This window comes from Misgurnus anguillicaudatus, chromosome 14 (genome assembly GCF_027580225.2).
Source record: "Misgurnus anguillicaudatus chromosome 14, ASM2758022v2, whole genome shotgun sequence".
In the NCBI taxonomy this organism is placed as follows: Eukaryota; Metazoa; Chordata; class Actinopteri; order Cypriniformes; family Cobitidae; genus Misgurnus; species Misgurnus anguillicaudatus.
Window position 1 is genome coordinate 24,374,421 of NC_073350.2, and position 15,453 is coordinate 24,389,873.

At 36.6% G+C, this 15,453-nt stretch overlaps 2 protein-coding genes across 4 annotated transcripts in view; both read right to left on the reverse strand.

The window, feature by feature from the left end:
* The window catches only part of igsf21a (immunoglobin superfamily, member 21a), a 346,434-nt gene that overhangs the window by 260,330 nt on the left and 70,651 nt on the right, over nucleotides 1-15,453 (reverse strand). The window lies entirely within an intron of this gene.
* Nucleotides 880-3,956, reverse strand: LOC129437110 (zinc finger BED domain-containing protein 4-like). Its single transcript, XM_055195274.2, has 2 exons — nucleotides 3,817-3,956; nucleotides 880-2,721 (listed from the first exon to the last, which is right to left on the reverse strand). The coding sequence occupies exon 2, from the start codon at nucleotides 2,719-2,721 to the stop codon at nucleotides 880-882; it is 1,842 nt and encodes a 613-aa protein (XP_055051249.1). The 5' UTR covers nucleotides 3,817-3,956.

The window sequence follows — 15,453 nt, forward strand, 5'->3', positions numbered from 1 at the left end:
ACAAGATATCAAGGTTATAATTTCACATAATATTCAGCTTTTACAGACTGGGTCACACATGTACTTCGGTCCTAAAGGCTGCAGTGCACACATTGCAGTAGCGTATTTAGAAATGTATTATTTTCTTTCCATTTGGTCCTCCAATAATGGCTTCCAACGGCTTGCATCTGCACCCCCTCTTTTTAAGATTCCCTCTAATCGTAATTTTCGAATATTAGACTGTGACTCTAAGCTTTATATTATTCAAGAGCTTCCAGACAGCAGAGCGCAATATCTGAACAATGCCTCATTGACTTTTAATAGGTTGCAATTTAAGCGCTAACTTTGTGTTGTATAGCAGTATTAAATACTTAAGAAGCAATGGTTCACCCAGCTGCTGACGTCTGGTCATTTGAGAACAGCCTAGCACTAGAGGTCGACCGATATTGGATTTTGCCGATAACGATAGCTTAAGTGGGACCTAACTGCCGATAACCGATAAATTAACCGATAGTTTTTGACCATTTACTGAATTCAAAACACAACACTCATTCACTGAAATTAAACATACTTTATTACAAAACCAACAAATAAAGTAGGCCAATTAAAATAATACTAAACCCAAGTAACACACTAAAGAACAATAAAAACAGATTCAAAATATGTAAACAGTATAACATTAACTATTGTAAAAAAAGTTACAAAATAAATACAGCATTGGCTGAAAATGCCTGGTATAAATTTTTAAATAAAATATATTTATATATTAAATATAAAACTTAAAATAAGAATAACAAGACTGAACTAAAGTTCACAAAGATCACTTATTCAAAGAACATCAAACAGATATAAAATAAAATGTCAAAAAGTCTAGGAAAAGTTTGTTTTGGCATGTGCGTTTTAATACTCAAACTTCAGACTTTTTAAATTATAGTGCAAAAAGCACAGTTGCTGAGCATGATGTCCAGTCAGTCGGCTTCTCCTGGAGTCATAAATTATGCCCACCTCACTGAACACTCTTTCACTTGGCACAGTGGATGGTGGGGGGCACAGGAATTTCTTGGCCATTGGTGCAAGTGTTTTAAACCGCACTTCATTTTTCTGCCACCACTGCAGAGGATTGTCACCACGTTCAATGACAGGCTCCAACAAATAGCATTCAAGCTCACTTTCAAAGCTGTACAGCCCCTTAGAAATAGCTGTGGCTCCAAGGACCTTGGCATACAGTGTGTCCAGTAAGGTGGACTGATGCATTTTCTGCTTCTTTGCCTCAGGATCTGATTCTGAACCCTCATCCCCTTCAGGTGTTTCTGCAGTAGAGCTCGGACGTTCTTCTCTGGGTGCACCATGCTCTTCAGCTTCCTGCTGTAGCCACAGTTTTGCATTTTGCAGTGTTATTTCTGAGGCAAAGGCATGGCCCTTGTATCGAGGATCAAGGAGAGTTGCTAGGACCAAACATTTTGTTTCCTCTGCCTTAGAGAATCGCTTTGACAGGCTGTCTAGCATTGTCTTGCGTAATGTTTTAATCCCCCCCGTGTATGGACCCTCTGCTTGCAGCATCAGCTTTAAAACAGATACACTGGGGATAATGCATGCTGCTGATGACTCAGAATGGCTCATCTCCAATGTGATCTCTTCTAAAGGAGTCAGCGTGTCAATCAAGTTACAGACAATGTCCCACTGTGAAGCAGATAAGCAGGAGATATGGCCGTGTTCACCAGCATAAACGTTCAGTGCCCGTCTCTGTTCGTACATTCTCTGCAGCATGTGAAGTGTTGAGTTCCACCGAGTTTGAACTGCCTGGATGATGGTGTGCACTGGAAGGCCCAGCTCCTCCTGAATGGTCTTTAGCCTCTGTTTGGCCAGTACAGAGTGCCCAAAGTGAGTTGCACAGTTTTTCAAAATACCAATAATATCCAGGACAGCTCTCTGACTAGATAGACCATCATTGATAATGAGCTGAAGGGTGTGAGCAGTGCAGCTTACATGAGGTAGTTCAGCTAGAGTCATTCCTTTTACCATGTTTGCTCCTCCATCTCTTAGGACAAGAACTACACGCTCTGGTGCAATATCCCAATCTTCTAACATTTTGAGGAATGTTTCTTGGATATAACTGCCTGTGTGTGATCCAGTCATTGGCTTGACATTGAGCATCACTTGCATTCTGGACCAGTCTTCAGAAATGAAATGGCCAGTTAGGCTCATCAGGGATTCGGTGGTACCAGACCAGCAATCAGTTGTAAAGGCCATGAAAGGGGCTTTGTCCTGTTTCACTAGACTTTTTACTTTGGTCAAAACTCTGGAATACGTTTCATCCAGCATTTTTGTTCTGTAGAATTTTTCATCTTTAATCCTGTACCTTGGTTCCATAAGGGTCACAAGCCTTTTAAATCCGATGTCTGACACCACTGAAAATGGTTGGTTGTCAACAGCAATCATTTCTGTGACAGCTGCATCAATCCTGACAGACCTTGGATCTGTATTCTTCCATTCTGTTTTTTTGTCAAAAAGTTGGGATACTGAGGGTTGAGAAGGGTCTTTTGTGTCTTTTTTCTTTTTAGCTTCTTCACTGGCTTCTGGATGGACATGCTTAAGGTGACTCCACAGGTTGGTGGTATTTTTACCTGAAGATGTAGCTGAGCCCATGCTGATTATTTTGTCACAGATATTACACTGTGCCTTTCCTGGTGACACTTCAACAAAATACTCCCACACTGGTACTTTCCTCAAAGCCTTTGCCATCTAAAAACATTAAAAATAGGAGTTAAAATATTACAGGTAAAAGTAAATAATCAAAAGTTTAAAATGTTAAAAAATAAAAACAGTAATATAATGCACTTATTTAAAATTTAATAACTATATACAGGAATACTTTAACCATGTCATCACTCTAATAATGAATGTGTTAAAACAACACATGTTGTGTCTAGTTAAGAACAACATATTTAATGTGTTGTCCTTAAATAGACACATCTGTGTTATTTTTGGAACAACACACTTTGTGTTGTTTTAACACATCTTGTATTGTCCCTTTAATTTATTTGAACAAAAAATCAACACAAAATGACACAATGTGTTAAAATAACACATAATGTGTTAAATAGGATAACACAAATCACCTTTTTTTAGAGTGTACAAACGAGCGGTTTAAACTTTTTTTACAGAGCGCGTTTTTTAATTTTCATCGGGCATGATGTTACCATCAGAAGTTTATCATTTACAGCATGCTATATCTGACTATACTGCGCTGTGTACAGCGATCATAAAACCTCGCAAGATCAGACTGACTTAGGAACTTGCGCTGTGTGAAAAGGACAAGCAGTTCGTGCAGGCCCATCTGACTTTGTGTAAAGAAACCGCATATCTGACTGTGCAGCTCGATCGCACTGTCGAGTCATGTGATTTCTTATAATGCCTTAAGACCACATTAATCTAATCAAAATAACAAATTGTGTATTTCAATGATGATAAAAATAATCGGAGACCAAACCTTAACTGTTTGTACTTTTCTCTCGGCTGCATGAATGCTAAACGCCATTCTCTAATCTGACGCTTTAAATATTGATATTATAGGCTATGACACGTTAAAAATGTGAAATGTGGTATTAACTAAGGGCAGGCAAAACGCAGCAACAATCAAGACATGTATACATTGTTTTGTATTTGTGTGTTGTTGGGTTTTTTACGCTTAAGGTAGCCTATTAAAGTTAGCATCCTCTCAGCCTTATTGGGAAACATACAAGTTACAAACAATGCAGCATCTAATCTATTTCTTACTTGTACGGGTATATAATTTTTATTAGATAATATGACAACGTGAACTGTAGTGTAGTGTACCTTTTCACTTGGTTTTATTCTTTCATCCACCTGCGATGTATCCTCTGTTCGGCAAATCACTGGATCCCTGCGGTGTGTAGGTTCACGTCACATGTCCAAACAACCACCACGAGGCATTAAAGGTTTAGTTTTCACCAGTAGAGGGCGATCTACCACTTTATAATGCAGAGCAGTATCAGAGCTTCCCCACTGTCTTCTGTGTTGCTTATGCAACAAACACAACCGTAAAAAACTATCGGTCAGAATTTTTGCCGATGAACGATTGTTATTGTTATCGTTATCGGCGCCGATTCATCGGCAAATACGATGAATCGGTAGACCTCTACCTAGCACTGCATTCGGAAAAAACGCATGATGACAATAATACAACCCCAGCCCCCACCCACCCACCAGCATCAACTGGTGGTCTTAATAACTGGCTGTACCTGTTTGATATTGAGTAAACAAACGTAAAGGTCTCACATACATTGCAAAATACTAGGGTGAATAAAACAATGTCAGTCAATGTCAACGAGACAGACGCAATAAACATTAGCCATGGAAGAGATATGTATTCATGACTGATGACACTTTGAGGCCGCATTTAGTTGAATTTCAAAAAGGTAAAGCTGTATATAGATATATGACCTGCGGATGAACCGTGGTAGCTTTCTGCCTGGCTGAAGGGGAAAATGGCATAGGGATTGCTGGCCGATGGACACAGTGACATTGCCTTCCTCAGCATTTATAACAGTGATTTGAGGTTTTAAAGCTGTTGCTTTTTTGACAAGTAAGGTGAGGGAGAAATCTGTGTGTATCCAAGCACTGTCAATTGAGTCGTAATCGCCAAGTCCATTTCCTTTGACCTTTACACAGGACGGTACACATCTAACACTAAACAGCAGAACAAATACACAAAGAACAACTGAAATTGCTATGTGTGATTTTTGCCTTCATCTGCTGTGCCTAAGAGAATCAAAATACAGAAATATACAGATATTTCTGAAGAGTTATGCTAGGGTGTTGTGAAAGTCCCTTTAGGGAAGTCGCACGACTAGGGGGCCAAGTTTGCAATGCCTCCCGGCAGTTATTTCAGTCATGCAAGACTAAAGTAACATCAACAAAATTAAACAACATATTTCCAACCAACAAAAACCTAACATACAGGGTTACCACACCTTAGTTAACTTCAATCGCTGCGTTACTGCGGTGACACTTTGGGGACGCCTCCAGAGGTAAGTGCGTCGGAATGTGTATATCAAATTCAAACAATGGTGAGGCTTAACGACAAAGACAGGGTGACGCGGGAGCCAGCCCCTTACGAAACAAAAATATGTTGCAGTATATTGGAAAATATCATGTAATATATTAGGCAACATATTCCCATATATGGGATTTAATATTTATATTTTCCAATATATTGAAATATATGCATGAAACATACATGTATATATGATACAAAATATATTGCAATCAAGAACAGAAAGGGCACTGTATTTTTTACATGTAATAGTTTGTCTTTATATGCTTTGATATATTGCAATATATGCATGAAACATACATTTATATATGATACAAAATATATTGCAATCAAGAACAAAAAGGGCACTATATTTTATATATATATATATATATATATATATATATATATATATATATATATATATATATATATATATATATATATATATATATATATATATATATATATATATATATATATAAAATGCTCGAGTAGGAAGCTGAGATTCAGGCGCGAAGAGAGGACAGGATGCGTAACAGACACCAGCAACAAGGAGGCTGATAGATAGGATGATCCTGACCCACACTCCTAATCAGTAGGTGGCGGTAATGCCACTAAAAGTTGTTTGCCAACTGCCAGTAAATCTCAAGAAGAAGAAGAAGAAGAAGGCTGATGTCAGCAGGCTCCAAGGAAACTTCAAGTTTTAAAAGGTATATAAGTTTTCAGAGCTGGTGCTTTTCAGTTTTTATTGCATCTCTGAGAGATTTTTGTGAACAACTTGTTGTTCTGCTCCACAGATGCTGTTTTAAAACAGTTTCCTATAAGGCCAAGGAAGCTGATGTCAGAAAATCTATCAACAGTAGAATCTGCGAGCTAATGGCATTAAGACACCAGGTGAAGAGCAAAAGCATGGGTATGTAAGTGGTTTACATCAGTGAAGAACCAAGGTGGACTCCTAACCAGGATAATGGACTGTTCTTTTGGCAAATGTTTTTTTTTTTTTTTTGCTTTTTCACGGTTCCCAAAACTTCTTGAAAGTTTGTTTATTATTTATATGTTCATTATTGTCTGTGCATTTTGTTTATTGATATTGTCTTTATTGATATTGTCTTTATATTGTATAATGGCACTGCTAAAATTTTGAAATAATTTAAGTTGCTTCAATTTATATTTTGTATATTTTTTGTTTAATGGCACTCTTTTAAAATGTAATTTATGTAAATGCAATGCAACACATTTATGTAATGTAATGTAAAGCCAATCACATTTCCTTTGACTGACCATATGCAAAACCTGGTGGTTTTAATAGGCCTATAGAGCTCTGTACCTCAAATTGGGTTTAGTATCTGTGCCTGATTAAAAGAAAATAAAGGTGGCTTTTGATAGATTACCCATCAGTCTGTGTTAATATGTGGTGTAAATGTTTGTATATTGCAGGTTGCATATTTAAGTATTTATATATTTTAGATGTTTCATGTACATATACTGTATATATCCCAAATATATATATATATGTACACATATTGTGCATACATTTACAATAAATATGTACATATATTTCCATCTAATTTTACATATATGTAAAATGTATTCCACAAGATATCGAACACATATCTACATATATATTTCCATATAGTTGTACATATATTTGAAATATATTCTACCATATAGTAAACATACATGTGACACTATATCTGTACATATATTTTTAATACATATTCCCATATATGCACATATATTTCCCATCTTATTTTACATATATTTAAAATGTATTCCACAATATATCGAACACATATCTACATATATTTCATGTATATTTCCATATAATTTTACATATATTTGAAATATATTCTACCATATAGTAAACATATATGTGAAACTATATCTCTACATATATTGTTAATACATTTTCGCATATCAATCAAAATACAATATTGCAGATATTTATAAATATAATATTGCATATATTTTTTAATATATAAACACATATATTATATCCATGTACAATATATTGAAAGTGGCAATAATTTGTATATTTTGCAATATACTGCAATATATTACACATATATAGAATATATGTACCATCAATATATTATTCCTTGTATTGCCAATGTATAATATATTGGAAAATGGAAAGTAAAATAATATATTGCAATATATTACAATATATTTCAAGTAATATATTGGTAAATATATTTTCCTTTCGTAAGGGAGGAAGTAAATCGCTATCTGAAATATTACCAAAGACGGCTTTACAGGCATGCAGGAAGTATGACAAGGGAAATGCAGCGTCTCGTTCCCTTCTCAGGGAACAACAGTTACATACGTAACCCGAGACGTTTTCATGTGTCAAACACAACTATGCCAAAAAGCATTTTGGTATGAATCAACATTTGCATACAGAAGATATAAGCATTTTAAGCTAACAGTTTAGCATGTGTGCTTAAAAGCCTAGAAAGTTTATTATATTATCCTACACTACACAGGGAATAATATGGATTTTTTTTCTATAAAACTTATTGCATAAAATAAATTCAAGCACTTTCAATGACTTCTATCTATGTATGTATTTTTTCAAAAACTTCCAAGGGTCTTAAATTTTTCCTGTCCTGATTCACAAACTTTCAAGGATTTCAAAGACCCATGGGAATCCTGAACATAAAATTTCTCAAATTGCGCTAAACAATACCAACATAAAACAATGTTTATCGATTAATGACTGATTTTTTTTTACTGGAAGGTGGGACTTTCATCGCCCGAGGACCATTTTGAGCATGCAATGTCCTACTATAGCAGTGCTAAATTTTGTTATATCCAATATCTTTGTGTTTTATTTTTTAATGATTTTTGTGTGTTGCTATGGAGTTATGTTGGATTGCATAGTTGCTGCTTATGTCAGTCCATACAAACAAAAATAGCCATGCATTTCTTCACTCTTTGTCCTCTGACAAATCGCCCTGAGAATACGTTAGTTACCTCCGCACATTCAACTGTGATAGAAAAAGTTTTCTAAAACTGATAAAATTACAGTCATTATCCTTAACCACCCAAATGCAAGACTGTTTACACTGTTTGGTCGGATGCAAACACACAAAACATGCTCGTCTTCAAATCCAAATGGCCTGACCGCTGTGCAAAGGCCGCCATCTCTTCCGTTCCCTCATTAGCTTGTAAGTGCACCTCTAATGAGTCCGAAAAAAAAGCCTCTGTTTTGTGTAAGATGAATGGATCTAAAAGCAGTTTCGAAGACTTTTGTCGAGTACCGAAGCGTCTGTGTTTGAGTGGAATCCTTGATGCGCATCCCCAAGGGCTGACAAAGCCCCATGAGCCCGTAATTATGTGATTAAACTAATTATTCACATAACCATTACCACGGAAACCCATTCTGTGTCTATTTCCACCAGGTCAAGAGCAGGTAATGATTCAAATGCAGATCGGTAATACAAACGGGCTCTCGTGGGTGAGGACACAAAGGGGTTGAAAATCAGATCTGTTTTTTCCTTCAGCGATACCCTACAGCACTCCCTGCTTCCACTATTCTAATAAAACCAAAAAACGTATGAAACCTTGACAAGTGCAGTTTTCTTTCTTATACTGACATATTTTCTATTTTAAAAAATATACTCGGACAAAGCACATAAAAGGACTTTTAAGAGTATACGATTGGACAAAAATTTGAGTAGTGCAAAATGAGTCATGTCTGTTTTGCTATTAAAGGTGCAGTGTGTAAATTTTAGCGGCATCTAGTGGTGAGGTTGTGAATTGCAACCAATGGCTTAGTCCACGGCTCACCCCTCGCTTTTGAAGCACATAGAGAAGCTACGGTAGTCGCCATCAGAAAAAAACGTCATCGTCAGTGACAACTTAGTAAATAAAATGTCCTTTAAGTGCTTCTGTAGAAAAATGGCAGCACAAAATGGCGACTTCCATGTAAGGGGGACCCTCGGTGTATGTAGATAAAAAGGTCTCGTTCTAAGGTAGTAAACACATAACAGTTCATTATGAAAGGTCTTTATACACCCCTGATAATATAGTTTTGTATATTATTTTGCATTTCTGTTAAAAGATCTTTCTAAAAATTACACACTGCACCTTTAAAGAAACACTTTTTACATTTTACACAATCTGAGAGACATAAAGGCCACAAAACCTGGGGTATTTAAGGTCCCCAAGCTGCTCTGCAATCAGTCATAACTTAAAGTGACACTACCTGTGGTTTGAAATGTTCCTGTTTAAAGCAGGCAGGTGGTCTCGAAGGACGACAAGACTCATTTGCAGAGATTGACCTTTTAGCCAGTGGTAGTAAACCTCTGAAACAAAAAGCCTTTGCAGAGAAGGCCATTAAATATGAATAGTTACATATATTGCATATGGCATGTTGGATTGTCCTGTGATTGGCAACCATTCATGCCTCAATTCATTCTAATAGTCCATTTTAAAATAGTGAAACAATGCCTATCGCCCAACAGAAAAAAAAAGGTCAGCATATATAAATAGGAATGACTGAGAGCCACCAAAAGACAAGACAAAGAAATGTATTAAAAGAAATGCATTCTTATAGAAATAAAAGGAGCGGAATACAGAAACCTTTGATAATAATACAAAAAAATATATGCTTCTTGTAGTTTTTCGTGTAGCCCGTTTTAACGCTCATCAAAAAACACCACACTGGAATTGTTCTTCTCATCCTTTAAACTGTCTTCACTTTTTATATACACTAAAATGAAGGCTTAATGAAATGCAGTTAAAGCCCATAGTTTGAAGTTTACACTGATTCACAATGAGAGAGGTTGCAACCCCTTTTCTTTTCTTTCTGCATCTCTGTGTGAGTACATTTACAAAGGCGTCTGAATTGAATCCAGCAAAGTAATTAGTAAGACATTCACAAACTATCAAAAACCCTTTAAAAAAATACAGTACTATGCAATTTAATAATACAGAGGCGTACTAAAAAACATCTCAATGATAACCTCTGGTACAAATGATGCGTAATGTAATGCTGTGTTCCTTTTAATAATAGTTCCTGCATTTTGTCATTGAATAGCAATCTAAAGCAACCTCATCCTTATATTGTTGGGACTTTTTGTGCAAGTGTATGCAGACGCTATATGCTAATTCATGGCTTGAATCATTTTAATTTCATTTTAAACAATGGGAAAGAGTTAAAGTGCTCGCTTAGAAACTTCAAGGTTTAATAGATCTGAATAAATTAGGTACTGTTATCCTACGTAGTAGGTCTAAGTTTTAAAGAGCACCTATTTCATTGCTAAAAAACATTATTTTGTGTATTTTGTAGGGCTGGGTATCGATTCAGATGTTCCAGATCGATTTCGATTCACAAGCTATCGATTCTCGATTCGGATTCTCGGATAGATTTTTATACTCGATTCAACTCAATGAATATAGATTTAATACAAATTGATTTAATACAAATACTATATTTATAAAACATAAGTTTACAAGGGTAATCAAAAGAAATTAAGAGCCACAAACCTGTTTATTAACCTTATTTTAGGTACACTTGGGTACATTAAAACAAAACCCATCACTAATTTTCAAATGCATACAATTATGTTAAATACAATACAATTTTGATGCAAGATTAAAAATGTATGCTGAAAAAATTCAGAACAGTCGAGTGGAGAAGACTAGTAATTAGATTAACCTTAATTGTACGTTCAATGTTTGCGGAAATACATATGTAAAAAAATATATTCGTGGCCTTTGAGAATCTATTTTGAATCGACCACATAAAAAAACGATTAATCGAAAAATAAATTATTATTTTGTCCAGCCCTAGCTTTTTTGTATACAATGTGTTTGTGTGGTGTATGGTTAAAAAACACATTATTTTCCACATACCGTAAAGTTTTGTAGCTCCAGATTTCACTCTCTTCTTAAAACGCACAGATTTGAAAAGCTCCCTGTCCCTGATTGGCCAGCTAATCTGTACTTGCGATTGGCCTGAATACCTCTGACATCAGCCAGAAATGTGACGCTCTTTACCATGTTTGAAGGACTCGGTTGCTAACAGGAGTTAGCTTACAGGCTGTGAGCGGGAGGAATTATGACAATGCCGGTCTTGTCTACGTCAACAATTCCAGGAAGTAAACTATTGCCTACAATCCGTGTGTTTGTTCTAGTCCAAGGAAAGAAATTTACGTTGGAGACTATAACTTGTGTCATTGTTTACTTTGGGGTTTGTACCTTTTGCATATCGTTAACATGTACTAATACACACCTACACACCAAAGGAAATGTAAAATTGTGAATCGGACAATAGGTGCTCTTTAAAGTCGCCATGAAATGGAAGTAGGGATTCTCTTTGTTTCTGTAGAAGTGGACATGCGTCTGCCGTGTCCCACTTGAAAAGGTTTTTAAAATATGTATTTCATATTTAGCAATAAATCATCATGCAGGCTGGATTAGACACACTTGTGGGCCGTGTTCGGCCCACGGGTAGTATGTTTGGCACCCCTGATCGTGACATATACTGTATCAGAGCTTCTGAAATGAAAAAAACATACTAGGTGGGACTTGATTTCATCCATCGAAAGTCATTTATAAAAAAAAAACACAATATTTCATACGTTCATTGCTACTTTAGACCAACAAAAAACCTCTATGGCTGCATTTACACTGTCACAAAAAATCGGATTTAGTGCTCACATCTGACACAGATCAGATATTGCTGCACAAAACACAAAAAAAAAACTTACAGAGATCCGATTTTTCCTATCCGATCTGAGCCACTTCCAAATTGGATTTTTATCGGATACATATCCAATATCCAGACATCCGAACTGCGTCAAAACACACATATGAATCAGCTTGATTATGACGTCAGTGTTACATGCCGGATTGCGCTGATCGTCATCATTTTGCACCTGAAGTAAAGAGGAGTTAAACGGGGCTGCACCTGGCTGCAATGCCAGTGCAAAATAAAGAGCATTAAAGCCAAGTATTAGGAAGTTAAGGATCACAACAATCGCAGTATTCAGGACAAAACGGCTTGCCTATTTTATGAGCAACTGGAGCGAATTTTGGGCGAAAAACCTAGCTGCCGACCCCCGAAGTTCTCTAAAGTTTTTCAGAGGAAGACGTGATGAGAGAGAAAGACATTGTGGATGATGATGATGCCGAAGGTAATCATTTACTTCTGCCTTTACATTAAATAACTGATGATAATATTAACGTTAGATATACCCAGTTAAGCTAGCATTCTGTCTGGGCGGGAGTTTAATGTAAACACGGACATTGGATATGAGGCGTATGTAAATGTGTAAACAGGCAGGACAAAAAATCGGATATGGTCAAAAGATCGGATCTGTGCATTAAGATTTGAAGTGTAAATGCAGCCTATGACTTCCCTCAGACTGTCTTAAATCGAGAAAAAAAAATTCAGACATCCTTGCATTTCAACGAGACAACCAGACAGAAGTTAGCGAGGGTTGCACAAAAGTTTTCCAAAAATAAATGCTTGCGCATCTAATCATCAATGAGCAGTTCACATAAAAAGGTGCCAAGAGGGAAACGTAATGAAAAACAGCAGGAATGCTACGACAAAACAACGTCTCTTAAACGGCTTCAATTTGGTGCGGGAATTGATTAACGATTTGATTTTATGGGTCTGCTCGCTTGCCAAATCAGTCGATTGAAGAAACCCCCCTGCCTCTGTTCCCCAGGAAATAACATTTCACTTGCACCATTAGGTTCATGTTGTTTAGATGTCAAGGGTTTGAAAGCACACATAAATATCAGTCTGCCAATCACTCTACCATGCTAAACGTGCTCTACCATCGGAGGGGAAAAGTAAAGGTGAGCTGTACAGGCCGGTACGCAGCTGTTGACACCTCCAAACAGGACTGACAAGCGTGAGTGGAGGTGCTAGAATTTTGAGAGGGCAACTCAAAAACTGCTGCTTTCTTACCTTTCAGCTCAAAATGGGTACCTTGGCGAAGTCATACAGGGTGTCACCGGTAGCTCATCTTTCCCTCAACAGCCAAGCGCACATGAACCCTGACAGATATGACAGTCACATCATTTAATGAGGGACCTCCAGGGGCAAGACAATGTGGGGACCATGGAAGACTATAGGCCATTAATATTTAGTGTGGGATAAACAATATAGACACTGACATAAGGTGGACAGACAGTGACAGGTAAACAGAAGTTATAGGGAGCAACTAATGCTGGGTACACAACAAAAGATAATCGGAAAATCCTAGTTATGTCCCAATTATCTTGATGGTTCTACAGATTATCTAATCTGATTTTCCCTTGGTGTGAGGTGTGTAAAGAGTGTCAGAACCTGATCGGAAGAACGTCGGAGGAAATCAGAAATCCTGATGTGTGGGGGGAACCCCAAGGACAAATGCGCGCACGCTCTTGAGATTATCACGTGAAACGAAACAATATCCAATCAGAAAGCGAGATGATGGAAAACAGAAGCAGTAATGGCGCAGCACAAAGTGAAGATGATGCAAAGTGAACTTGTACAGACCATGTTCCAGCTGTCTTCACGACTTCACCCAAACCCTTTTCTTTTTTCCTTTGAATTTTTTGTGAAAATCATTCCGAACCCTATAATTGAAATTTCTTCCTGCATATCGTCCACCATGCTTTTCTGAAGTCTGGCATACAGATATGTACTGTATACATTTGGTACCAATATGTACCTAATGTGAACTCTTTAGGTACAATTTTATCAATAATGCACGGGTTGATCCAAAATGAGTGGGTGCCTGCGGTCACCTGCAGTTACGAGTCATCCAAAAATATTTTTAATGATAATGGGGTGGCGGTTGGTCAGGTCGTTGGAAATAAAGATACCAATTACCTATTTTAAACAATTACTACATTTAAAAAATGCGGGCCAGGAAGCGTGTCAAGTACTATATTTTTATTTTTTATTTATTTATTTATTTATTTTGCAGTCCGAGTTGTGGGTGGATATTCTACCTAGTCTCACAGGGTTTCGTGATATAGTCACGTAATATTTAGATTTTTTTCGTTATATTATCACGAATTTCCGCGCTTTCTCGTGATCGTACAACGAATTTCTGTTTTCATGTGATTATCACGTATTGGTTACTCAACTGCTTTTTCCTATTTTTAAACCAATGAGTACATTTACATGCACAGTCTTACGCCGATTATGCTTAATAAACTGATAACACGTGGGGTAATTTAAACGCGATTAAAAAAAATTCCCCTATTTTTTTAATCGGGGAAAGCCCATAACCGGCGTAAGCAAAAACCGATCGGCACAGGTAGTTTTTTGCTCATTTCGTGAGGCATGTAAACACCTTAACCGGCTTTCTCACGGTTTTGTCCATGTGCGCATGTCTCCACGTGTGACAGATATATGTCAGATGCGGAAGTAGCGCATAAAAGTCTCTGCTTTACTAAAGCAGTTGGCAGAGAAAGCGCGAAAATAAAAACTGAAGTTATATTTACATGTTCTGGAGACACGAAAAGAGGTAAAACAATATAGCTTAAGACAGATATGCCGTCGGCTTTTTTATCGACTATTATGTACTATAGGCGATGACATCACTACCTGCGAGAAACCTGACAAATCTCCAAGTTCCATGTAAACGCAGTTGTCTGCATAGCCGGTTTATTGATTTGCATATAAAACGCAGATTTTTGATAGTTATCCGCTTATTATGTGCATGTAAATGTACTCATTGACGCTTCGGTTTATGGTTAGATTTGGTGCTTGCATTAGAATGTCACTTTATATATTTTTAAATATACTTTATATATATTTAAATAGGTTTAAACTATTTTTTCTGATTTATTTTTTTTTATATGTCGCCTGGCGTTAGGGTTAGAGTTGGGTTTGGGTAGGGATGTCATTTTATGTAAATCTAACTGTAAACCGAAGCAACAATGGTAAGAAAATAGGACACAACAGTTGAGTAACCAATACGTGATAATCACACAAAAACTGGAATTCATTAAACAATCACGAAAAAACGCGGAAATTCGTGATACTATCACGAAAAAAAGAATAAAAAAATAACGTGACTATATAACAAAATTTCGTGAGACAGGGCTGAAATATTTAATAATTGCTAACGTTACATTGATAATTGTATTTATTATTTTCTAGTTTCTGTCCATTTTTTTCAGATAAATACTGAAATTGATACATTTATTTTTAAGAAGCTTTCAAAGCAACTTCCCTCGTGGACAGACACACACTCAATTTTCAGTGATGTTAAAAAACACATTTATGTACTTTCATCTCTTTTCATGTGCATCTCAATGACATATTTTCTACAGAATGCAATGCTTCATGCTACCCCAATACATTTGATTTTCGAACACCACAGAGGCTTTGCTCGGCATTCATGTCCGTACCTTCAGGGACCTTGAGTTCATTGTGTGAAAATTATCGATCAGGT